General features: G+C 41.9%; 1 protein-coding gene across 1 annotated transcript in view; it reads right to left on the bottom strand.

The window, feature by feature from the left end:
- The window catches only part of SENP6 (SUMO specific peptidase 6), a 90,574-nt gene that overhangs the window by 22,390 nt on the left and 41,822 nt on the right, over window positions 1–26,362 (bottom strand). The window contains exons 7-16 of the mRNA XM_054392995.1: window positions 21,200–21,270; window positions 19,119–19,261; window positions 14,709–15,111; window positions 13,614–13,846; window positions 9,674–9,844; window positions 8,676–8,718; window positions 5,297–5,476; window positions 1,669–1,895; window positions 911–1,017; window positions 67–183 (exon numbers count right to left, since the gene is read on the bottom strand). Of these exons, the coding sequence (XP_054248970.1) occupies window positions 67–183; window positions 911–1,017; window positions 1,669–1,895; window positions 5,297–5,476; window positions 8,676–8,718; window positions 9,674–9,844; window positions 13,614–13,846; window positions 14,709–15,111; window positions 19,119–19,261; window positions 21,200–21,270 (1,695 nt within the window). The remainder of the gene's footprint in view (window positions 1–66; window positions 184–910; window positions 1,018–1,668; window positions 1,896–5,296; window positions 5,477–8,675; window positions 8,719–9,673; window positions 9,845–13,613; window positions 13,847–14,708; window positions 15,112–19,118; window positions 19,262–21,199; window positions 21,271–26,362) is intronic.

The following is a 26,362-nucleotide window of genomic DNA, read 5'->3' as shown; positions in this document are numbered from 1 at the left end:
TTAATGTTGGAACTTTTCAATTTCCAAGTAGAAGATATCTAAAAGCTGATGTGGTATAAAACTTACTTTAAATAAAAATCAATAATAACGTCATTTAAAAATTCTCCTTCGTTTAGACAATGGAGGTCTTCGTTGGTCACAGAAATACCACCTTTAGCTGGAGGAGGTGGATAAACTATCAACCTGAAAAAAAAAAAAAAAAACATTAAATAGTAAATATGAGATGCCAAAAATCCCAGAATGGCTTAGGTTGGAAGGGAACTCAGATCACCTACTCCAACCCCCCCTGCTATGGGCAGGGGACACCTCTCAACTAGACTTAACTGCTCAAGGCCTCAATCCAACCTGGTCTTGAACACCTCCAGGGAGGAGGCATCCACCACCTCCCTGGGTAACCTGCTGCAGTGTCTCACCACCCTCATACTGAAGAACCTCTTCCTAAGATCCAGGCTAAACCTACTCTCCTTCAGCTTCAAACTATTCGTCCTTGCCCTATCCCTAGACACCTTTATGAAAAGTCCCTCTCCCGCCCTCCTGTAGCCTTCCTTCAGGTCACCCCAGAGCCTTTTCTTCTCCAGGCTGAACAGCAGCTCCCTCAGCCTATCCTCATACCAGAGGTGTTCCAGCCCCTATACCACATTTTTGTGGCCCTCCTCTGGACTCACTCCAACAGTCCTTTGTCCTCTCCATGATGAGGACACCAGAACTGGACACAGTATTCAAGGCAGGGTCTCACCAGAGCAACGTGGAAGAATCACTTCTCTTGACCTGCTTCCCCACAGTCTTCCTGATGCAGCCCCAGATACAGTTTGCTTTCTGGGGTGCATGAGCACGCTGCCTGCTCACAGTGAGCTACCCCCCAAAAAAAGATCCTCAGCAAATGGTTACAGGGCAAAGATCAAGATCTTACTTTTCTATGGGCCCAATAAATACTGTATGTGGTTCTCCAATTTCTTCATCATCATCGAAATACGGGAGCTGCTTATTTCGCTGCTGTGTTTTGGGCTCAGGAGCAACCTTGCAAGAACAAAAATCAGTATTAATATTCAGACTGTGCCCAAATTTACCACAAAAAAAGGTAATAAAGCTTTGTGAAGTGTAGCAGTGTAATACCCATTGACCAGGAATTCAAGCTGTTGTTTTTTCACCTTTCCTAGTTCATTTATTGCATTTATGTCTGCGCTCATTCCCTACAGAGCCACAAAACATTCACGTTTTTTAAGAAGGAGTTTTGTTTAAAGAAAGCATCGATTCATTTAACTGCAACACTGCAACTTAACTGCTGGTTTGAAATAGCATCATCTTAGCTGCAGATTCATTTGGAAACAATTATGTTGTTGAATCAAGAGTACAAATTTCTTGCCCCTTAACATCTTGAAATGCCAGCATCACTGTGGACTATTCTACAGCCTTGCCATCAAATGAAACACACTAAAAAAAAATAAAAAAAAAACCTGTGACTGCACAGACTACTTCCCAGTCTCATAATCCACCATGGGCCAGTTTGAAATCCTCATATAACAGCCATCAGAAGTTGTTTGGATGCTTTTTTGGACTAGTGACCAGCACACAACCTTCAGTATATTTGTAACCCAAATAGTATTTTTGCTCCAAACAATACTTTTGTTCCAAATAATACTTTGTTCTAAACCAGAAATGTGCAATTACATTTTTTATTTTGTTTTCTCTGTGTGATGGACTTCCTTTGGAATTGTCTTCCAAGCACTTAGTGAATGCAACAAGCCTGCCATTGGCTTCCTCAAAGGGAATTTTCACAAAGAAGTCAGAAATATTATTCCTTATACCAATGTCTGTAATTATTTTTTCAAATATTGAGTTTGCAGCAGGATCCAGACCAGTTTCAAAAATCAAAATGATGTACTTTTCTTCTTGACCTACAACAGAGCAGAGAGACAATCCTGCGTTTAGAAATGAAATGTCACAATGACAAAGATTTCAGAGTCACAAGCCAACAGCTGTTGGCACCACCATGCTGCTGACAATGCACACAAGCAGTAATGGATGTGTGCAGGTAGGATTAACTGCAGGATTCACTGAAGGATTAAGTACACTTGCAGAAGACTGCATTCAACTTTTGCCTTCATCTAGAACTATTAATTATTACAGTTTGTAAGGTTATTTTTAGACACTGAATGCAAAGCCAAAATGTATTTTGAAATGACAGCTTCTCTGATTATTGACTATAGTCAATACTTTTTCTTCATAGATTTATACGATGGTTTGAGTTGGAAAAGATCTTAAAGTTACAATCCCCCTGCCATGGGCAGGGACACCTTCCACTAGAGCAGGTTGCTCAAGGCAACCTGGTGGCCTTGAACACCTCCAGGGAAGGGGCATCCATGACCTCCCTGGACAACCTGTTCCAGTGCCTCCCCACCCTCTTTGTAAAGACTTTCTTTCTAATTTCCAGTCTAATCTGCCCTCCCCAAGCTTCAATCCTTTCCCTGTCATCCTACCACTACAAGCCCTTGCAAAATGTCTTTTCCTGGCTTTACAGGTCCCCTTCAGGTACTGGAAGGCTGCTGTAAGGTCTCCCCAGAGCCTTCTTTCCTCCAGCCCCAGCTCTCCCAGCCTGTCTCCACAGGGGAGGTGCCCTCTCCCCCTTAGGGGAGGTTCCTATCCTATTGTTTCAATACAATGCCAGAAATGATGTATACAGCATAATTTCCTCGCCATATAGGGAAACACCATGCCCTCATTTCTCCCAGGTCAACACAAAAGTCTAGAGCAGGTCTCTCAAGAATCAGTGAAGGTACACTCATTTGGGGAAATTCCTTAGAAACATAAATCTGCATCAAGAATGTAGATGGCCTTTTGTGGTCTCAATGTTTATTATCAAAACGGCTTCTATCTACCTAACTCCTTCAAAATCTACACAGGATTTTATTGGGGAAGAATTCAGTCTGGTTTTCTCCTACTTTCTAAGAGATGTGACTGAAAAGAGGAAGTAAAAGAAGAGAATCAAGGCAGCATACACTGAATTAAATGAGCAGCAGTATACAAGACTCACACTCAAATCCATGATCTGTCCTGATCCTAGAAGGCTGCCCTGTAAAAAAAAAAAATCATCACTGCCCTTTGACAATTGTACATACTGAAGTCACTGCAGCAGGTGAGCCCAGGGCTCCCCAGTCTATCAGCTAAAACAATCTGTAAGATTCCCTTTCACAGGGATATTTGCAGCACTGACATCTGCTCATCAGCTTTCAGACAACAGAAATTCTCAGAAACAATGAGGGGTTGAAAAAAAATTCCACTTTAACTTGGGGTAGCTAGCAAGTAGGATGCAAAACTTCATTGATTAGAAACTAAATTGAAGAGTATTAAGGGGGGAAATACATTCTTGAGACAACTGTTTTGAGATTTGAATAGAAAACAAGCATAGTGATTTTATTTTTTTTTTTAAGTGGATACAAACTGTGCTTCATGTATGAGAAGCACAAAGTTCTAAAAGAGCTGCTCTTACTGATTCCAGGCATGTGTTGTTGGACACATACCTACAGCAACCTGTAATGGCAATGTCACAAAAACTTATTTTTCTCCTATCAGATTTCTGTTACCATAGGAACAGGATCTCGGATGTGCTCACAATCAGTTTTTCTTTCTGCAAAAATATGAATCTGAACAAGGAAAGGAATTTACAATGTCACAGTAATCAAAATCTCCATCTGCTGACACAGGTAAAGGGATCTCACCGTCCAGAAGAACAAAGACCTGCTTTAAGTTCTGTAACATAAACAAAAAACCTCTCTGTCCCTGGTGAACATTCTGTGAACCAAGCACTGTCAGGCACTCTCTTGCTTGCTGTTCTAGCCCTAATGAATCCTGCATTTCTCCTGGTGCTGTGACTTAGCTTCAGCAGGTCAGCCTGCACCTGTACCAAAAGTTGGAGAATGTGAGTTGGATCAATTAGTTCTTGCATAAATAACACCCCCTCTCAGCCTCTGAAAAGTAAAAAAGCATTAAGTTGGGCTAAGAGAACTTGTTTAGGCAAACACAGGAATAGGATTCAGGCTGCAAATCCCAGGCTGCTGACTGACTCAGAGCTGCAGGGAGCTGTTGTTCTGAGAGAGGAGTTTCATATGCAGACATTTCCTTTTGGTTATTCTTAACTCAGCATGCCAACTGCTGTCAAAAAAAAAAAAAAAATCACTCTGAGGCCACACATTTCCCAGTTCACCACACACAGCTAACTGGATTTGAAGTGCTCCTATTTGAGAATTGGGCATCTAGACACAACTGCTCATGCAGCCATGGAGATTCAGGCTTAAAGTCATTTCACTGCTCACAAAGCAAAAGGCAATAGTGTGAGCACCAAGTACTCAGAGGTACCGAGCACAATAAAGCAGTTGGGTGTAAAACTAGCTCAGCCCCACAGCCTCAGAGGGAAAAGCTGGGGAGAGAAAGGCTGAGAGACACAGAAAGGGGAGGATTTCTTATCCAGCAACTCAGGAGGCTTTTGCTTTTGTCACTTGTAAACACCTGTGTTCACCTGGGATCTAATGCCTGCTCCCAGCATTGCCTCTAGCTCCCTCACACACTCTCCAATTAGTACTATAAATACTCCTTACAGCTTATACTCCTTATAGGAGGTGGATATAGTAACTATGTTACACATTGGAAGCACACAACTCAGATTGTTGAAAGCTTTCTCCCTCCATTTGAATGCACCATGTCTCTGGGAAGCTGATTGCAAGTCTAGATAACCACAAAATCCAACCTAAAGGGGAAGGGGACTCTCTGCTCCTTTAAAATACAATGTGCATAATCAAGATGCTAGACTCTGGAAGAAAGCTGTGTTGAAATTCATTTTAATTTTTATGACACATGAAGACAATTCACTTTTTTTCCAAGCAGGTATTTGTCTGCATCACAACAGCACCACAAGCATAAGGGAAAAAAAACCCAAGCCAACCCACTCTACAGTTTCTACTGAAACTAAGGCCTGTGAGCAGAAGAGCTCAGAAAGCAGAAGTGTCTCCAAAGGTGTCATATAAAGGTAAAGGCCTGCACACAAAAGCTGAGCAAGCCAACTGGCTTTCATTCAGTACAAATATGAGTGAAAGGAGTTATACTAACCTGATTAAATGTGTGGTCTGGACACACAGCAGACTGCAGTTTTGCTAAGCTGTTCTAAACTGTCCTCCTCATCAGCATGGGAGGGTGGAAAAACCACTGTATCTACCCCAGCCAACAACAGCAGTGCACTCAGTCACAATCCAAACCATTAAAACTCCATTTAGAAGTGAATAATAGGTGAGAATTGTTTACTTACTGTCTCCTTTACATTCGTACCAGACGTTATCTTTACTCATTTTCAGCTGTTCTCTCAGGCTACTACAGGTTGATGGTACTGTTTGTAGGAAAACTACTGGCAATTTTCTGACACTACACCATTCACATTTGGTAAGCTCCGAAGTTTTCAGGTTGATCTCCCGAACATCACTTTCTGAATCTAGGAGGAAACGACCACAGTATTATGTAGGCTTCCTTTCCACATCCCCCCTTGGTTTTAAGGAGAAATCAGCCTGTGCTCATTAACTTTCTTTAAGGTTTAGAAAGGTTTGAAATTAGCACAAGTCCAGGAAGTGATGCCTGTTAATTTCTTAAAAGATGAACTCAACTCCTCTGTCACCTCTCGGGAAGTAATCAGAAATTAACTGTTTTCCTCTCACTAACTTTAATCTAGCTTTTATTCCACATGGAAAAAAAAAAGGAAACAAACCAAACAACAATCCCACCCCCCCCCGCAAAAGCCCACAAACCACCAACCAAAAAACAAACTACAAAAAACCCCAAACCAAACAAAACCAACAAAAAAACGCCAAAACCCCCAAACCAACCAACCAGCCCAAGACCTCCCAAACCATCCAACCATCCAAAACCCCCCACCATCCAACCAACCCCCCAACAACCAACCAGCCAACCAACCAAACCAACCCCAACCAACCAAACCAACCCCAACCAACCAAACAACCAACACCCCCAAACCAATCAAACAACCCCAAAACCAACCAACCAACAAAAAACAAACAAAAAAGCCTCATGAACAACCAAACCAAACCTATTCCCAGTGATGTACCTTTGTAGCTACTGCTGTGACATTTTACAAAAGTTTTGCAAAACTTTCTCTGTATATTTATCTTTGACCAAGTTCCCCTTATGAAAAAGAACTTGCAAATGAAGAGGAGAGTAAACATATGCAGAGAATTGACCTGATTGCCTGAAGGGAAATAAAGTCCTGCTCTCAATCTAGTGCCAAGGAGAAATGTCAGTGGCATGGTCAATATTGAATTCTGCATCTGCTGCTGCTGCTGCCAGTGTTGAGTATTTTACAGATTTTAATTCATTATTAAAATGGGAGCAAAAAACCATGTCAAGTCGAAGTTCTTCAAATTTGGTGAAAAGACCCAGAAATTTCCATGCCACCAATTATTTCTAGATGAGAAAAAATGCTTACTGGCAGTCACTTAAAGCTTTAGCTAGCAGCAGCCTCCATCTCAAAAACTGTCTGCTTAAACAGGGGACAAAACATAGGACAGGAGAAAGAGAACCTATCTAAAGTCCGTCTAATAAATGCAAATCAGTGCAACATGTTTGTGAGGAGATCTTATTAACGGTTATAAATATCTGAAGAGTGGGTGGCAAGGAGAAGGTGATGGTCTCTTTTCAGTGGTGCCCAGTGACAGGACAAGGGAAAATAGATACAAACTGGAACGTAGGGAAGTTCCACCTCAACATGAGAAAAAAAATTCTTTACTCTGAAGGTGCTGGAGCCCTGGAACAGGCTGCCCAGAGAGGTTGTGGAATCTCCTCTGGAAGACTTTCAAAACCTGTGTGGCCTGCCCCAGGGGATCTTGCTCTGGCAAGGGAGTTGGACTCCCCTCTAGATCTCTAGAGGGCCCTTCTAATCCCTGTGATTCTGTGGTAAGTTGAACCCTTGTGATGTTGTTTTTACTAATGTAAAAATTAGAGTTTAGCTTGAGTGTGTTTTTGGTGGCTGTGTTTTTCATGTGTGTAAGTTAATAAACTCCTCAGTGAGGGCACAGTTATGCCTTTGGGTGTGCAACTATACAGCCCACAGTGTGAACCTGAAGGCAATAAAGTTTGCTGCAAGGCTTAATAGCTTTGTGAGTTAAAACTATGTCAGTATTAGCTTGCAGAATTGTAAACTGAACTCTCCTCCCCATCCCCATATTTCTGGCTCAAGTGACTAGAAGGGTTGGACTTGAGATGCTCCTCAGAGGTCTCTTCCAACCCCTACCACTCTATAATTCTATGAGTACTTTCTACCTTTGTAGCACTCATGGTTCTCAGTATTACTGGAGGAAGTCCTTCTCTTCCTCCACCCCTGCCCTCCCTCCCTCTCTTGGTATCTAGCAGTCAATGTCCAGCAGCCACCCTTCACATCCCTCCTGAAAACACAGCCCTGTGCTTGCCAAAAGGGAAGGCAGCTGCTTGTAGAGAGGGCAAACAGAAATGGAGCTCACTGGGACTATACTAATCTGCCTCCAGATGCAAAACTCAAAAACTGAAAAAGTGCTGAATGTTCCAGCAAACAGCATTTAATGGTTTCCATTTTTATGCTACTGAGGGATCAAGACCCATGGGAATGATTTTACCATGCAGCTCTTCTGACTGAAAACTGACAGGCATTTTCTACAATTTTTTCCTGGCTTTTGAGTATTTTGGATTTTTTTAAATACATGGAATGGATGAAGAGTGGTAGCTTCTATCTAGAGTTTAGCTGCAACAGTAACTGAAACACTTGACACAGGAAAGGCTACACTCATCTTTACAAGTTGTGAGGCACATTTTGGTATCATAGAATACAAACAGCTCTCTTGCACAAACGAGGAAAGGCAAACTTTGCTAGGACTGCATCTCCTGGGAAAATCAAGCTTAACAAAAGGAGACAGGGCTTCTTTTCAGGCCCAAAGCAAAACCCCACAAAAGAATCACAGAATGCCAGGTTGGAAGGGACCTCAAGGATCATCTGATCCAACCTTTCAAAGAGAAGAAAAGGGAACAGAGCAACAGTTGTGAGCTTCCTAAACTATGTCATTGTGTTTATTTCAGTGACATGAATTAGAAATCCCACAGGCTAGTGAAGAACACACTTTAAAGGGAGCTATAGGAAGGAGAGATCTAAGGCACCTGCATGGTTCTTTACTCTCTACTTAGGCATCTGAAAAAAAAGAACTGAAACTGTTAAATCAGTAACATGTTTTGCAGGAGGCTACTCTTGCCCTTTCTTTTTGTTAATCATTTTCAAGGCAACCTTTGCCAACCATCACCAGAATATCTACAGCTCTTCGACTGCGATGAAGGGAAAGAAGTTAACGACCCAGCTGCATGTCCACCACAAATTGCTAAGTCCTGTGGGGAATTTTCTTTCTGTCAGTAAAAGGCAGAGATCATAGAATCATGAAGGCTGGAAAAGACCTCTAAGATAAAGCAAAATAATTTTGTTTTTTATTAACCAGGCAATTCAGGTCAAATTTATACTCTTTTTTTTTTTTTTTTTTACCTCTTATCTGACTACAGGTACCCAGCATAATTTATTACATCCAAACACAAATTCAGAAGTGGTATTTCATGATGATTCCTTTGGTAAAGTTATTTCATTCAAAATCCATGAGAGATGTACTCACCTTCTTGGCTTTCTAGGCGTATTTTGATATAATCCAGGCAAAACTGTGGAAGGGAACACAACAGTAAGATTTCACGTCTTCTTCAAGCCAAAACTGACTAAATGCCTTTTTAGTGTTAGCAGATATATTTCAATTCAGTACTGAAGTAATTTTAACATAAAAATGTAATTTTTTAGGGTTTGAGAAAGAAAAGTGTGTATTTTAGCACAACTCAAAGAAGCAAGAATATTCTTTACTAGTCAATGTCCCTTCAGTCATACTGAAGGTCTGAAACTGAAACTGAAGATATCTGCTAGCACTCTGTTTTCAAGGAGGTTTAAAGTAACTCTCAAATAGACCACGAACTAGAGGGAGAAAATAACCAAACAAAAGTCTTCAAATGAGTATCAGTACTTAAGTAGCTCTAACAACAGGGGTTGCAGGGAAGTGGAAAAAACAATTAACCTCTTTGCTGTTTCTGTGGTTACCTCAACCAGAACTATGCATTTTGTGGCTTGCTGCATGCACCTCAACATTCACTGTCTCCTGGTCTTGACATAACTTAAGAGAGTTAACACAAAAACAGCAGCCCAGCTGAAGTGTATGTACACTAATGCACGCAGCATGGGTAACAAACAAGAGGAGCTGGAAGTCTTGGTACAGGAGGAAAACTATGATGTCATTGCCATCACAGAAACGTGGTGGGACGACGCTCACAACTGGAGTGCTGTAATCAAGGTTTTGGTACCTGCTGCCTGCAATTTTGTTAGCAAATGCACATTAATCTGCAAGTCCCTCACCAGCCAAGTCAAGGAGGTTTGTTTGGCAGGCAGGATGTTTGTATTAAACACCAGAACTACACAGTATTTGTGAGCATGCAAGAGCACCTTGTGATTCTTTGGGAATTCCAGCCTTTGAGGCAAGCTTAGCGCCCACAGACAGGGGCAAACCCACTGTTCCAGTATGGAAACAGCAAGGCCCCTCACCAAAAGGACTTGCCCACCACCAAGGGTACTTACAATGACAGGTTCCACCACCATTCTCCGCAGCGTCCCTATCCGGATGCTCCGGCAGTTCAGGATGACGCTTTCACAGGAGTTTGGGTAGCTGAGAGGCACAGCCTCAGCCACAATCTCTTGGGAAATGACTTTGCGACGCTTTATTGGAGTGTTGGCCACAATGTTCCCAAACTGAAAAACAAGTTTCAGCCTTTCAGAAAGTCTCACCGAGATTCAGCACTCCAACAGGCTGGTTATACACTAGCGACTACATTCCTGCCTGGTTTCCTGTTGGTTAACAGGATTACTTTCTAGAGCCTTCACCTCCACCAAATACAATATGTAGAAATTCCCTAAAGGAGTTTTTGGAACACTTGAAGATGTTAAGTTTGCTAGATTCTAGAACACAAAACACAAAGTGATACTTGCAGACATCTTGCTAACATTTCCAACCTAGAATCACAGAATTGTCAGGGACCTCAAGGCTCATCCAGTTCCAACCCCCCTGCCATGGGCAGGGACACCTCACACTACAGCAGGTTGCTCACAGCCACATCCAGCCTGGATGCAAAAACCTCCAGGCATGAGGCTTCCACCACCTCCCTGGGCAACCTGTTCCACCTGTCTCACCACCTTCAAAGGCAAAAACTTCTTCCTAACATCCAATTGGAATCTACCTATTTCTAGTTTTGTTCCATTCCCCCCAGTCCTATCACTCCCTCAAAAGTCCCTCCCCAGCTTTCTTGGAGCCCCCTTCAGATACTGGAAGGCCACAAGAAGGTTTCTCAGAGCCTTTTCTCCAGACTGAACAGACCCAACTCTCTCAGTCTTTCCTCATAGGAGAGGAGCTCCAACCCTCTGCTCATCCTCATGGCCCTTCTCTGGACATCTTCCAGCACCTCCAGATCCTTCTTGTAATAGAGGCTCCAGCACTGGACACAGAGCTCCAGGTGTGGTCTCAGCAGAGCAGAGTAGAAGGAGAGAATCCCCTCCCTGGCCCTGCTGGCCACACTTCTCTTGCTGCAGCCCAGGCTCTGCTTGGCTCTCTGGGCTGCAAGTGCACACTGCAGGCTCATGCTGAGCTTCTCATCCCCCAGCACTCCCAAAGTCTTTTCTTCAGAGCTGCTCTCAAGCCAGGCCCTGCCCAGTCTATATTGGCGCTTGGGGGTGCCCTGACCCAGATGTAGTACCTTGCCAAAACTAATCTGAACATGAGCAAATTTTGTCTCTGTGAAACACTGTGCAGCATGGCAAAGCAAGGTGATTTTTAGTAGATTTGCTTTGTTCACTTGTATACAAACACAAAGCTGTAAAAGCACCACAGCCTTGGTGAGTTTCTTTTTTATTTTTATCAGTGACTGAAAACACTTCAGTAATTACTGCAGCACAGTGCATCACACCACATTATCAGGAGCAGACTCTTCAAGAAATATAAACAAGGAAGCCTAATCAAAATTCCTTAAAGCAACTATAAAGAACTATGGTTTTAGAATAGATTCCAAGGTCAGAAGCCTAAATGCTGAAAGAAGGCCACATGGAGTTTGGCTCCACTTCAAGAAAGCCTCTAGATGCTGACAGAAGACTTCATTGAGATTAAGTCTCTTATTTATCAAAGGACAATCTCACAGCAACCTATTAAAATTGAAGCAATCTGGCTGGTAGCCCTCAGATTAATTTATTTGTTTTATGCTTATATTGTTTTACTTTGTTGAAGGATTTTCTGTAGGCTAGGCTTTGCTTTGCTATTTATAGTGTTTCATAAAGCCATCTCCTAATAAACATTCTTTTGAGCTACAAAATACAACTAAACTCTCACAGGAAAAACATTTTAAGGGATTCAGTATTTCCATTAACACTGAATCTCAACAATTATTTTGAAGTCACTTATCATTAGCCTATCTTGGTCATAATTCAAAATACACTTTTGGATGTTTCATTTAAACACAGTGGAGAAGTCAAAGATCCTATAATTAAGATGTTCTCCTAGGAGTACTGCATCCAGCTCTGAAGCCCTCAGTATAGGAAGGACATGGACCTGATGGAGCAGATCCAGAAGAGGGCCACAAATATGATCAGGGGAGTAGAGCACCTCTGCTGCAAGGTCAGGCTGAGGGAGCTGGGGGTTTTCAGCCTGGAAAAAAGAAGGCTCTGGGGAGAACAAAGAGCAGCCTACCAGTACCTGAAGGGGGCTACAAGAAGGATGGAGAGAGACTGTTTGCAAAGCCCTGCAGGGACAGGACGAGGGGCAATAACTTCAAACTACAGAACAGCAGATTTAGATTGGATGTTAGGAACAAGTTCTTCACTATGAGGGTGGTGGAACACTGGAAGAAGTCGCCCAGGGAGGTGGTTGTGGCCCCATGCCTGGAGTTATTCAAGATGAAGCTTGATGAGGCCCTGGGAAACCTGATCTAGTTGAGGATGTCCCTGCTGACTGCAGAGGGGTTGTACTTGACAACCTTTGGAGGTCCCTTCCAACCCAGACCATTCTATGGTTCTATGACTCTTGTTGAAGAGATCTCATTTCTGTCTATTGGGCTAGCTAGATATTATTAAAAGCTCCAAACTCAAATCATGGACCAACAGTAAAACATGTGGAGTTATATTCAAGTAGCCTCCTCAATAAAGGATTAATGAATATTCTGAGAAAAAAATCCAAACAAACAAAACAACCAAATGAATGAACAAAGCTTCTTCTAACACATTTAACATAAACATTGTGAGACCTTCTTTGAATCAATGCAAAGTTTGATTTAAATTTCACTACCAAAAAAAAAAAAAAGAGGGGGGGAAGAGAAAAATCTGTTTCCCTTCTTTTCTGAAGTAAGCCTTTTTAAAGTTAGTTTGAAATATGCAGTCAATTTTCAGTGTTATAATTGGTTCTTAAAGCCCAGTGAATAGAAGCATATGGATATACATAGGCAAACATTTGGGAGAGTGCATTCACAATGCAACACTTAAAGTCAATCCAGCAGATAATGCCAGAATAACTTAAATTCAAAGCTATTTATCACCCAAGCTTTTAGCCCCCCCCAGCTTTGTTGTAGATTAGAGGCTCACAACTTTATATTGATAGTGGCAACTACATATAACACCACATTATAAATCATCCATAATGTCATCAATCACAGCACTAGCACTAGAAGGTTGGTTTCTGAATCTCAACATAGCATGAGGCTTTGGCATCATTGCTTTACCGCTCTAACTTCAGAAGACACAAAGGATTTGAGACTGCAGGTGGGTACCTGAGCAGATACTCTGGTTGAGCCAAACTCACGACAGTGAAACTGGACAAGTGATTCAGAAATGGTTTTCATCGGCACTGTTAATTCAGCACCAGGTGCAACAGAGAATTATTTCTTCTTAATGGCTCACTATTGAGGTGGTTAAGATCTTGACATACTGTGAAAGCTGTCCCTTTTGGCAGCACTTAAGGACTGTTCTCATGATGCATTTTTGGTCTTTGTTTATCCCCTTCTTGCAGTGTGGTACTCAAAGACGAAATTAAACCATTAAATCCTTAAAAGATGTGCTATTAATTGGGACAGTTGCCAAAGTATTTTAATTTTAAAGGGCCACTACTGTTTCCAGTTTCTCTTTTCAGGTTTACCTTCAGATGCCCAAAGTTTTCCCAGCCAACAGCCGGTACTGACATCCTTCTGCAAACCAAGCAGGCCCTTGAGTTTCACAGAGATACCCAGCCCAGTCTCAAAGAGTATACATTCAACACAGAAGCATCTATGTTAAAAGCAAGATTTAAATTGTTAAGAACACTTGTAAAAACAAAATGAACACATTTTATCATGTTTCCAGTACTAAGCAGGCAGATACTACTCGATGAGCTGCTGAATAAAGAAAAGCAATCAAATATAAATCAACTTGTGACAATGCAAAACAAGCCTTTACATTTTCCATTTACGATTTCAGTTTTGTTTTCTGTAAACAAAGCATTAAATAGTACCTGATCCTTCATTCTTGCTTTCCTTGGTAGTGTGACTGCAATTTCTGTATCTGTTGTTATGCTACCTATTCTCTCTATTCCACAACTGTTTTCCTTTAATGCTGCTTCCACCTTTCCTGTAGAAGGAGCTGGGGAGGAGCGGGCTGAATCTGCAGGACGAGGTGAAATGCTTTCCATTCTCCTAGTGCTGCCACTATCCTCCTCCTCATCATCATCATCACTAGACAAAACAACTAAACAGAAAATATTAAATTCTCAACCACTACATTTTTCTGTAACAGCAATTTAATTTTCAAGCAATAGCTTATAAATAATTTATGTAATTGTCCTGCAGTGCCAAAAACAAGTCCACGTTCATCACCATATTAGGCTTTGATTGATGTTTATTTGGAATCTGCTCGCAGGTGCTCTCTCCCTCATCATTCATTTCTCACAACTAACTATACAAGAAATGGGTATGGTTCACCTCTAGACACAGAAGTGAAGCCATACATTTCTTGGTTCAGACAAATAAAATAATGAAAAACACAATTTCAGAAAAATTGCCAAGAGAAATTATGATTGAAATTGTTCACATCAGTAAGACCCCATGGTCTAATAAACTACAGCATGGAACCAGAAACATCATGTCCCAAATTACAGTTCCTTCCTGCTTATAAATGGAGTTCACTCAAGAGAAAGCACAAAAGAAAAATCAACATTTTACAAATGATGACATTTAAATGAATACACAGCTCAAAAGGAAAAGGAGGGAAAAGAAACCAAAACAAATAAAAATCCCAGACTGTCTCATTTGGCAGAATAAATAATGGAATTTTGCTAAGAACATGTTTGTTTTCAAATTGCAAAGCGTTGAGTCTTTCAAATAAAAATTCCTTCCACAATTTTTTGTTTCCCCAATGTTTACCTTTGTCAGAGTACCTCAGTATAGGAAAAAGGAAATTATAAAAAGGTCTGTCCCTCTTCCCCCAAAACACATCCATATTAAAAAAATCCCCTGCAAAAATCAGCAATGCAAATCTGCAAGGACAATTTCTTCATTATACAATACTCTGAGTGTGCAGTTTATAGCTAGAGTCATTACAAGGTACTTACTTGGATCATTTAGTTCAGATGGTCTCGTGCTCCTCTGTCTTAAGCTTCCTGTCATTTTAGGGCTTTTTGTCCCCGTTAGAAGACCAACTTTGCCGTTTGGTCGTAACATAGAATGTCCTACAACTTCGTTACTCAGCAGAATATCTGTTGGGCCTTTCCCAACAGCAGAACTATAAAACTTCTTTGTGTTGAACCCTGTACCTGAAGATTTTAGCCCTGTGGAATTCTGGTGTATTGAAGAACGTGACAAAGGTCCCATAGGTTCGTTTAATGTCATAGTTTGTCTGGAGACTCTTTGCAAATCCTTCAGAGAGACACTTTCACAATGTCGGCATTTGGTCTGATTTTCGTTTGCCCGCCCGCAGTTTGGGCAATCAGTAGAATAATCAATTTGTTCCAAAAGCTGGAGGGGAAGGGAAACACAGACACAAAGATCAGGAACTGTAGAGGTACAAACAGAACATTTCCAAATCATAGAATCATACAATAGTCCAGGCTGGAAGGGACCTCCAAAGGTCATCCAATCCAACCCCCTCTGCAGTCAGCAGGGACATCCTCAACTGGATCAGGTTGCCCAAGGCCTCATCAAGCCTCACCTTGAATATCTCCAGGGAAAGAGCCTCAACTGCCTCCCTGGGCAGCCTCTTCCACTGTTCCACCACCCTCATAGTAAAGAACCTGTTCCTGACATCCAATTTAAATCTGCCCTTCTCTAGTTTGAAGCCATTGCCCCTCGGGCTGTCCCTGCAGCCCTTTGCAAACAGTCTCTCCCCATCCTTCTTGCAGCCCCTTCAGGTCCTGGCAGGCTGCTATTAGGTCTCCCCAGAGCCTCCTCTTCTCCAGGCTGAACACCCCCAGCTCCCTCAGCCTGTCCTCATAGCAGAGTTGCTCCAACCCCATGATAATTTTCATGGCCCTCTTCTGGACCCTCTCTTACAGGACCATACCTGTCCTACAGGACTAGACCAATGATTCATAGAATCATTAGGGTTGGAAAAGATCTTCCAAGATTATCCATCCCTGTGTTGTACTTTCAACAGTGGCCCCAAGCAGCAGACAGTTAGGAGCAAAGGGATTAACACAATGAAAAATCTTTACTTGATGCAGTTACCAATTTAGACATTTCCTGAATCAGTGGTTGAATTTAACTCAACCTCATTAATGATGATCACAGGCTCACAGGATGTTAGGGGTGGGAAAGGACCTCCCAAGATCTTCCAGACCAACCCCCTGCCAGACCAGAACCATCAAATCCAGAACAGGTCACATAGGAATGCATCAAGACTGGTCTTGAAAGTCTCCAGAGAAAGAGACTCCTCAACTCCTTTGGGCAGCCTGTTCCAGTGCTCTGTCACCCTCACAGTGAAGAAGTCCCTCCTCATGTTGAGGTAGAACCTCCTGTGCTGTAGTTTATATCCATTACTCCTTGTCCTATCACAGGATGCAACAGAGAAGAGCCTGTCCCCTCCCTCTTGACACTCTGAAGATGTAATCTCTCATGTTTTATCAGTCCCTTTTTGAAATCTCATAATGCAACAACACATGAAAAATACGGAGGTTTTTTGCTTGACAGTTTTACCACAGGCACTCAGCTCCTGTGTCTGGGAAAAAGTTACTGCTTTCCATTCACAACTTGTGGTGTTCTCAAATTTACAGATTTCTAAGATACACACGGGAAAAAGCACCAGATGTATTTACTAAATCCTGTTTACAAGGGCAATCTGTCTGATGGCTTTGGAAATGAAATCACGCCCCTGAAACAACATAATTGAGTCTGCTGCTTTGTTATCAGCAAGAGAAGGAACAGTTTGTTTTAGCAAAGTGCTCAGCTATGTCCAATCTGTTCAAGGGTATCAACCTGCTGATGCTTCTACATGCAGCTCCAGCCCTCACCTCCACATGTGTGCCAGGCAGGAAGTACTTCTAGAAGTTAGTACCAGGGCTTTGGAACAGGAAGGAAAATGGCGAAAGCACACCTTGATGGATCTAAGGAAGATGATCTTCAAGTAAGAGGGTGGTGAGACTCTAGAATAGGCTGCCCAGGGAGGCTGTAGATGCCTCCTCCCTGGGGGGGGTGTTCAAGGCCAGGCTGGATAAGACCTTGAGCAGCTGAGTCTAGTTGAGAGGTGTTCCTGTCCATGGCAGGGAGATCGGAGTAGAAGACCTCTAAGATCCCTCCCAACCTAAGGCATTCTAAACTTCTGATTCTTCATGTACACAGAAAGTCATGTAGTTAAGAGCTAGGAGTTACTGCAACTGGCATACACACACCACAAGACAGCCACAAATGATGAAGTTGCTTTCCTTTTCCTCTCATGCTAATTCACCTAATTTGTAAGGGAGGTACTTTATGATATTTGTTAGACCTTAAGACTGAAAAATGTTTTATCAAGACAGTGACAAGATAGCATCTATTTATTTTCCTCCCCCCTCTACTCTGCCCTGGTGAGGCCACATCTGGAATACTGTACCCAGCTTTGGGCTCCCCAACTCAAGAGAGACAGAGATCTGCTGAAGAGAGTTCAACAAGGAGCTGTGAGGATGATTAAGGGACTTGCACATCTCTCCTATGAAGAAAGACTAAGAGACTTAAGGCTGTTTAGTCTTGAGAAGGCTGAGAGGGAATCTGATCAACTTTAAATATCTGCGGAGTAGGTGTCAAGGAAGGGCCAGTCTCTTTTTGGTGGTGTCCAATGATAGGACAAGGAACAAGGGCTATAACCTAAAACATGTTCTACCTCAACATGAGGAGAAATTTCTTTACTGTGAGGTGCTGGAGTGCTGGGATGGGCTGCCCAAAGAAGTTGTGGAGTCTTCTGTCTGATGTGCTCTTGCGTGGCCTGGCCCAGGTGATCATGCTTTGGCAGGGTGGTAGGACTCAATTATCTCTAGAGGTCCGTTCCAACCCCTAACATTTCATGATTCTGTTTTAATTTTTAGATTGCTTTCTTCAGTAACTCCTTCAATCTAGAAGACTGTTTTCTGCTTTTGTCCCTTACTTAACAGAACATAAGGTAGCGACATGAGGCAGGCTGCAACAAGTATTTTACTTCTTTAAAGAAGTAAAAAACAAAATCATCAATATAATGACTAAAATAAACCCCAGAGAACCATTCATGTCTTTTAGTTTTGAACTGCTTTACTTCACTACTTGTATAGATCATATCTATATCGACTTATACAGATCAAAACCTCAGCTATTAAAATTTCCAACTATCATCATATTAATTAAGTGAATATTTAATGGAAATGCTTAAGAGTAGTACCAGTTGTTTCACTCTAATGAAGAAACACAGCCTGACTTACTCTCTAACAGAAGGAAACAGTTAAAAAGTTACTTGTAGATAATCATCACAGATATACTTTTTTTTTCCCCTCCTTTTTTTTAATTACCAAGAACTCTTTACAGAAAAAATGCTTTCACATAACCACAGAACATTAGGGGTTGGAAGGGACCTCAAAAGCTCATCCAGTCCAATCTCCCCACTAGAGCAGCATCACTTAGGGCAGGTCACACAGGAATGCATCCAGATGGGTTTTGAATGTCTTCAGAGAAGAAAACTCCACAACCTCTCTGGGCAGCTTGTTCCAGTCACTGTCACAGTGAGAAAGTTTTTCCTTATGTTCACATAGAACCTCCTGTGCTCCAGCTTGCACCTACTGCCCCTTGTCCTATCACTGGACATTGCTGGGAGAGCTTGGCTCTGTTCTCCTGCAGTCACCCTTCACATATTTATAAGCACAAATGAGGTTACTTCTCAGTCTCCTCTTCCCCAAGCTAAAGAGCCCCAGCTCTTTAAGCCTCTCCTCATAAGGCAGATGTTCCACTGCCTTCATCGTGTTTGTGGCTTTGCACTGGACTCTTCCAAGCAGCTCCCTGCGTGACCTGTATGTGGGCATTAGGAATCTTCCATAGTTACCAGGGAAGATAAGAAACACAGAAAGCCTTAGAGCAATTGCCAAAGTATCTTAAATCTGGTATACAAAAAAAGTTCCAGAAAACCACAGACTGGTTGGCTGCATCTAGAACAGAGAATGCCATTTGGATACCTCTGCTACTTTCACTGAAAAAAACAAAGCAACTTAGTAAAAAGTCTCTGTCAAAGGGTGAAATATTGTCCCTCTATTTCAGAGGCAGCACACCAATGCTCTCAGTTTCTGCTTTATGGATCAGCCAACTGACTAAAACCCTGCTTCTTTAGCTTTCCAGTGCAGTGTCTGTTTGGTCAAATTCACAAAAGGAATATTCCATAGCTAATATCAACACTTCAGAATCTCTATCTTTCCCCAAAATGTTATAACCCACATCTTTCTCCCAACTTTAACAGTATTTAGAACATTAACCTATTTTACAACTGCATCTCTGGTTTGGATTTATACATCACATCTTTTACCCAGCACCTGCCCCACCTTGAGCTGCGGCGTTAAGCATTTTTTCGTAGCAGAAGTCAAGTCAGACTGATAGGAATTGCAGTGTCGTTTCTGTTGCACCTTCCTCTTAACTTCAGATTCGGATTCTGATTCTGACTCTTCTGTGTTTTCCATTATACTGTCTACGAGGGGAAAGAAATGCAAACATGTTAACAAGAAATGTCTACTTGTACGCTGTTAGAACAGTGATGAAATTTATTTCTTCATGTACATGAGCCTGAACTAAACATAAACACCTTTCTGAACAGCCAGCAAACTACACTGCTTCAAGTGTTTCATGATTTGTTGTATGAATAAGAAAAAAATTAGCCAAAGTGACTTTGGAAAGTTGATCACAGAATCACAGAATGTTAGAGGTTGGAAGGGACTTCAAAAGATCGAGTCCAACCCTGCTGCCAGAGCAGCATCATCCAGAATAGTCTGCACCAAAATGCATCCAGGTGGGTTTTGAATGTGCCCAGAGAAGGAAACTCCACAACCTCTCTGGGCAGCCTGTTCCAGGGCTCCATCACCCTCACTGGAAAGAAGTTTCTTCTCATACTGAGATGAAATCTTCTGTGTTCAATTTTGTCTCCACCGCTCCTTGGCTTATTGCTGTGCACCACCCAAAAGAGCCTGTCCCCCCCCACTTGACCCCCACTCCTCAGCTATTGATAGACATTGATCAGATCCCCTCTCAGCCTTCTCTTCTCCAGACTCAACAGCCCCAGCATTCACTACTGAAAGATCTGCTGGATTACCTTGAATGCTTTAAGGATAATTAGAAATATTCTGTGTACTTAGGATTTCTTCCTTCTGCCCAAGACTCAGCAGTACAGTGAGCTATAATGCCCTATCTTTTGTCAGTGACATGGACAGTGGCACTGAGTGCACCCTCAGCAAGTCTGCTGATGCCACCAAGCTCTGTGGTGCACTGGACTCACTGGAGGGAAGGGATGACATCCAGAAGGATCTTGACAAGCTTGAGAAGTGGGCCAGTGCCAACTGCAGGAGGTTCAACAAGTCCAAGTCCAAGGTCCTGCATCTGGGTTGGGTCAACCCCAGGCCCAAGTACAGGCTGTGTGCTGAGTGGGCTGAGAGTAGCCCTGAAGAAAAAGACTTGGGGGTGTTGTTTGAACCGAGCATGCTCATGCAGACCAGAAGGCAAATTGTATCCTGGGCTTCATCAAGAGGAGTGTGGCCAGCAGGGCAAGAGAAGGGATTCTGCCCCTTTACTCTGCTCTGGTGACAACCTTGAATACAGCATCCAGTTCTGGTGTCCCCAGCATAAGGACAGAGAACTGTTGGAGTGAGTCCAGCAGAAGGCCACAAAGATGACCCAAAGGCTGGAACACCTCTGCCATGGGGATAGGCTGAGACAGTTGGGGTTGTTCAGCCTGCAGAAGAGAAGGATCTGGGAAGACCTTTATAGATGGATTTCAGTATCTGTAGGGGACATACAGGAAGGCTGGGGAGGGGCTGTTCAGAAGGGCCTGTGGGGATAGGATGAGGCGTAATAGTTTGAAAGTGGAGAAGGGTAGGATTTAGGGTGGGCATAAGGAAGAAGTTTTTTTACAATGAGAATGGTAAAATACTGGAACAGGTTGCCCAGGGATGTGGTTGAGGTCTTGTTCCTGGAGACATTCAAGATCAGACTTGATGTGGCCCTGGGCAGCCTGATCTAGTTGGAGGTGTCCCTGCTGACTGCTGGAGGGGTGGCCAAGATGACCTTTGGGGGTCCCTTCCAACCTGATCCAATCTGTGAGTCTCCAGAGATCTGTTCCACCTCCAATAATTCCATAATGCTAAACTGTCTCAGTTTCAGCTCTTTTTAAATTAACTGCATCCTATTTTAAGATTCATTGTAACATGACTGATTAGGTTGCAGTAATCTGTCCAAAAGGGCAAAAATCCTCTCTTCACACATATATTTGTCTAAATCTAGACTAATATGATTTAAGAATATAAATAGATCTACTAAAGGTTAGACAAAGTTTAGTAACACACCCACCCAAGGCAAGTATTTAAAGACCCCAAAATTACTCTCCTTAGAAGGAATGAGAACAGTGAACATAACTTACCCACTGCATGAGACCGTGGTAACCTAATGTGGTCTGCTTCTACTTTCTGGAGTTGAGGGGGATATTCTTTTCTGGAAAATTAATTAGATAGACAGTTGCTCTTTGGACACACACCATTAGAATTTAGTTACAGATAGACATGAACTGAAATTTATCTGAAAGCTATAAATAAATTCTGTTATGTGCTATTAAAAAAAAAAAAATCACCAAAATGCTAGGAACAGGACAGTAAAGGTGTTGAAAGTGTTTCTGATCTAAATCCCCTTAGACAGTAATCAATAATTCAGGAGCCTCTCACTATCAGAACCAAGGCTGAAGCCTGCATCTCCTCCTCATTTATGAATCCTAGAATGGTGTGGGTTGGAATGGACCTCTAAACGTCATCTAGTTCAACCCCCTCTGCAGTCAGCAGGGACATCCCCAACTAGATCAGGTTGCCCAGAGCCCTCTCCAGCCTCACCTTCAATATCCCAGGGACGGGGCCTCAACCACCTTTCTGGGCAACCTGTTTCAGTGTCCCTCCACCCTCATAGGAAAGAACTTGTTCCTAACATCCAATCTAAATCTGCTCTGCTCTAGTTTGAAGCCATTGTCCCTCGTCCTGTCACTGCAGGCCTTTGCAAACAGTCTCTCCCCACCTTTCTTGTAGCCCCTTCAGGTACTGGCAAGTTGCTTATTAGGTCTCCCTGGAGCCTCTTCTTCTCCAGGCTGAACACCCCCAGGACCCCCAGCCTGTCCTTGCATCAGGGGGGCTCCAACCCTCTGATCATTTTCATGGCCCTCCTCTGGATCTGCTCCATCATGAAGTACAAGACAGATACTTTTTAAATTAAAAATCAGACACAACCTACTATTTCAATATTAAATTAGATTCCCAACTTAAAAAACGGGGAGAGAAGATGCAAAACACAGGACATCAAAAATTATAGTAGTCAAAAAATAAAAAGAACCCCACAGGAGAAGACATAGTTCCTATAGGCTTGGTTTTAAAATACAATCATTTTAAAATATGATATAATAAGAATCAGTAGATAATGAATGTTTTGTTGTTATGATTTGTGTAATATACATTTCACATATTTTTGTGCCAATTAATGCAATAGAAATCACTGTACTAAGACCTTTTTGAGTCTTCTGAAAGGTCTTCTCAGTTTATACAGGTGTCAAATTGTGCTGCTACCAACTTGTGCTACCTATAGCTGACACCACCTCAGTTACTGTTTGTAGCAGTTCTCTCTCTCAGCTCTCTTACCCTGCTCTGCAGCTGCACACCACTGTTCCTGCAGTGACAGAAGATGGCACACACCTGAAATACAGGAGGCATTTCAGCAGAAACTGGTTTTATTGACTAGTTAAGGCAGTGCACTGGGCTGCAAACAGCCACACACATCCCATACTGCTGCCTCTGATTCCAAGGACATGAATCAACAGCAAGGGGCAGCTATAGGCAGTAACATATCAAACTAACAGCTACATTCACAGGACCCACCTGACAAAAAAATTGGCTGTGGCTGAAGAAGGCTTCAGCACTAGGCACAAGTGTTTCTTTCTTTCAGCACAACCTTTCATCATCCATCCAATAATAAAACCTTTGACTTTTCTGCATTTCTAAGTAGGATTTCTCAAGGGTTTCCTGGATGTTATCATTAACTAACATCTCTGGAACAAGATCAAACTACAATGCCTTTTGGGATACTTCTTATCTAAATGCAAACCCACATTTATTGTGTTGAGGATGAAGGAAAAGTCAGGCACAAAGAAGCACTGAGAAACAAGTCACAGCACTTTGTATGGGTGCCCACAAGCACACTGCAGAGAACAAAGTAGTTCATTTGTGCCTGATTTTGTTAAATGTGTTTCTGAAATAATTCTGTCTCCCCAAAATAGTTTTGTTTTTAATGCCTACACACAGAGAAACAGCCAAAATCAGAAACTCAATGTGACTATTTGTTCATACATCCAGTGTATGACTTTTTGAACATCTCCATTAAAAAAATCAGATCACAAAGGATTACTTTAAAGGCAGGATTGGTGGAAATATAACACAGAGCTCAAGCTAACCAATGACACAATGAGCTCTTACTATCAAACCCAATGATAATGACATTCTAAAGGGCACAAAAACCACTCTAACATCATTAGTGAAGTGAAAAACAAATTATGCTGTAAGGATGCATGAGCTGTTGTCTGCCACATTATGATTGTCTTCCAGTAGTATTTCGCAAGTCTTGTTTTGAGCTAACATAAAAATTATTTAAATGGCAATTAAGTCTTTTATATTTAAGAGAAACAATGTTGAAGCTATTTGACATTTAATCAAAAAAAATGAAAACAATATGGTAGATTTAGAATGCTAAAATTTCTTTTAAAAATTAGTTTGACAAATAGAAGTTACAGGGATTTTTATTCTAAAGGTAGTGTGGGTTTATATTACATTTTTTAACATATTTATCTTTTTAAGGTGATAAATTCCTTTTCTATATATTGCTAAATACCTTTTTGGCCATAAATCAGAATACTGTAGCTTTATTTACCCATCTGAATTTTGTGTTTCAGCATAGACTCATTCTGATACATATTAAACAGCCAAAGACTTCCAATAAGGACGAGCATAAAAATCATAGAATAGTCTGGTTTGGAAGGGACCTCCAAAGATCATCCAGTCCACCCCCCTCTGCAGTCAGCAGGGACATCCTCAACTGGATCAGCTTGCCCAGAGCCCTGTCAAACCTCACCTTGAGTATCTCCAGGGATGGAGCCCAAACCACCTTCCCAGGCAACCTGTTCTACTATTCCATTACCTCACAGGTGAAAGGACCTGTTCCTAACATCCAATCTAAATCTGCTCTGCTCTAGTTTGGAGCCACTGCCCCTCGTCCAGTCCCTGCAGGCCTTTGCAAACAGATCAAGATGAAAGACTTTCTACACAACATACTGTGTCTAACTGAGTGAAACCCCAAGAGAAATACAATATTGATTGCTGTTCCTACCACCCTAGATAAATATTAAAAATGTAAATTTTTGTCTGTTAGGCTTCCCAAAAATGTTTGTGAGCTTTAGATGTTGCTTGAAGAACGAGGCTCCATGCTGATTTTAGACATCTCACTTCTTTCATTTGTTGGAAGGAGTCTCCATTTTAATGCCTTTAAGTATGAGCAAAGCAGACCAGTATTTGATAAAAGCAACCTCAAGTAGTACAGCATCAAACAGCAAAACATTCATTACAACACCAAGAACAAATCAAGCTCTTCCTTGCAGCAGAGATGACAAAACCAGCAAGGCAGTCTGGACTGTGCAGAGTCCTGAACTTTTGACACTAACTTTTAGTAAAGACTAAATGGCATAGCAGCCTTGAATGAACATGCTTTGTCCTGACAGAAAGGTGCCAGCACATATTCAAGATCATTGCCATACTCCTTTGCTGATGGAATTGGACCTTAATATTTACTCTTTGGCCTGGTAGAGAGACATCTGGGACACCCTCCAGCCAAAGAGGAATTATCATATTAAAATATATTTGAAGGGAAAAAAAAACGTGGTGATGGAGGGGGTGTGTACATGATGGGAGGGGACACAATAGACAGAGAGGACAGACACATGGATGGGACAGGACAGGCATAGCAATAAGGAATAAACCTAAAGAAACACCTGGCTCTGGGAACTGTCTTAGATCAGACCTTTCTGACCAAGGATCTGGTATGAACCATATCAAAAATACCAGGCATGTGCAAGGCTGCAGCAGCTCTGAACTTGGCTGAGGAGCTGTGTCAGAAGCACAGCCTGGCTCTTGGAGAGGCTGCCTCAGTCAGCTTCTCCTAGCTCTGGCTCTGTTTACACTATTTGGAGGCACCACCACAAGGCAGGCTGCTGGATCCAACACCATTACACAAAACCAGAGGAAAGCATGGTAAAACAAGAAGCACTAAGCTGCTGAGGGGAGATTTATCCTCAGTCTATCTGACAGGAAAAGCTGACAAAAGGCAAAGGCAGAGAGAAACAAGCAGCAGCACAGGGAGCTGGGTTTTTAATATGCAGGTCAGCAGCCCCATTTGGCCCACAAAGTCAGGAGTTGCAGCTGCACTTACCAGGATGTTAATGATTAAAACTAAATTAAGCAGCTCCTACATAAATCATCTTACCCTGCTAGGACAGCAACAAAAAAGCAGGGAAGGAAAAAAGAACATAGGCAGTAATACCGGATTAAGAAGCAGCAGGTGTCCCCACGGGAAAATTAACATCACCAGCACGCAACTCGGCCCTAGTGTTGTATCACCTCCAGCTCCAGACTACAAACACTAATAGCTGAATGGTTAACTAATAACACAAACGCAGCACAAAGAAGAACAGGGGAGAAACACATGAACTCAAAGCCCAAGCAGTGAGAGATGACCACATCCCTTCTTAGAGGACACAAACTAACGGGTGAGTAGCTGTTTGATACTTTAAGAAGTACTATAGGGTTTAATAAACCCACAAAGGATTGATTTTTACCCTACTGACTCAGAAATAAATCTAGAAAACCCAGTGCCAGATTACAAACACTAATTGCTGAATGGTTAACTAATAACACAAATGCAGCACAAAGGAAAACAGGGGAAAAATACATGACCTCAAAGCCCAAGCAGTGAGAGGATGATCAAATCCCTTCTTAGAGGGCAAGAACTTAACTGATGAATAGCTGTTTGACACTTTAAGAATATAGGGAGTAAAACCAGAAAGGATTGATTTTTAGTCTACTGAATTCACAAAGGACAGCTCTACACTCGATTTTGGTGGGGTTTGTATCATTATTGGTTAAACATTATAGATAGTGTTCAACAATAGAAAAACATATAAACAATCCAATATGGTAGCAAGTGTATAGTGCCAAAAAAACATTTACACAGAACAGGATATTTACAAAAACTCAACAACCCCTTTACTACCAACAAAATGTTGCCATTAACAGAAAATTAAGCTCTGTATAGTAAGAAAAACAAATGCATTGAATTTCATATTGGTAATAAAATATTAACAGCAGTAAACCAGATGCAAAATGAGTGAGAAATGAGCCTGAAATGAGCAATGAAAACCCAGTGTTGCCTGGTTTTGCTGCACATTTGGTGTTAATTGCTGTAACAGACACACTTGGTGAACACAATGTACACAGTAATGCAGTAACAA

The sequence above is a fragment of the Indicator indicator genome, chromosome 2 (assembly GCF_027791375.1).
Source record: "Indicator indicator isolate 239-I01 chromosome 2, UM_Iind_1.1, whole genome shotgun sequence".
NCBI classification, from domain to species: Eukaryota; Metazoa; Chordata; class Aves; order Piciformes; family Indicatoridae; genus Indicator; species Indicator indicator.
The sequence above is the reverse complement of the archived record's forward strand: the minus strand, read 5'-3'. Positions and strand labels throughout refer to the sequence as shown.